Below are 238 nucleotides of genomic sequence, written 5' to 3'. Positions count from 1 at the left end.
GAAAACTAAAATTCAACATTTAGTTTTTGTGGCAGCATGGGGTTAAGATCACATGGCATACCTTTTAGAGAGAATGGACAAGAAGAAAAATAAAAGGTCCCCCAGTATATCAGGGTCATATGTCAGTTCAAGTCTAAGAATATCCTTGTTTCATTTCAGCACTCAGTCCTGGAGATGGGAGGAGTAGGGACATCCCACACCACCTCCACCCTCGGTACATCCAGCGATGACGTGTTCC

At 43.7% G+C, this 238-nt stretch overlaps 1 protein-coding gene across 5 annotated transcripts in view; it reads left to right on the top strand.

The window, feature by feature from the left end:
- Window positions 1-238, top strand: part of LOC119586172 — a gene marked incomplete at its 3' end in the record, with an annotated part of 81902 nt that extends 81664 nt beyond the window's left edge. For all 5 annotated transcript variants that reach the window (XM_037934875.1, XM_037934874.1, XM_037934873.1 and 2 more), the window contains 1 exon segment: window positions 160-238. In XM_037934875.1, coding sequence (XP_037790803.1) covers window positions 160-238 — 79 coding nt within the window.

The sequence above is a fragment of the Penaeus monodon genome, chromosome 21 (assembly GCF_015228065.2).
Source record: "Penaeus monodon isolate SGIC_2016 chromosome 21, NSTDA_Pmon_1, whole genome shotgun sequence".
Taxonomy (NCBI): domain Eukaryota; kingdom Metazoa; phylum Arthropoda; class Malacostraca; order Decapoda; family Penaeidae; genus Penaeus; species Penaeus monodon.
The sequence above is the reverse complement of the archived record's forward strand: the minus strand, read 5'-3'. Positions and strand labels throughout refer to the sequence as shown.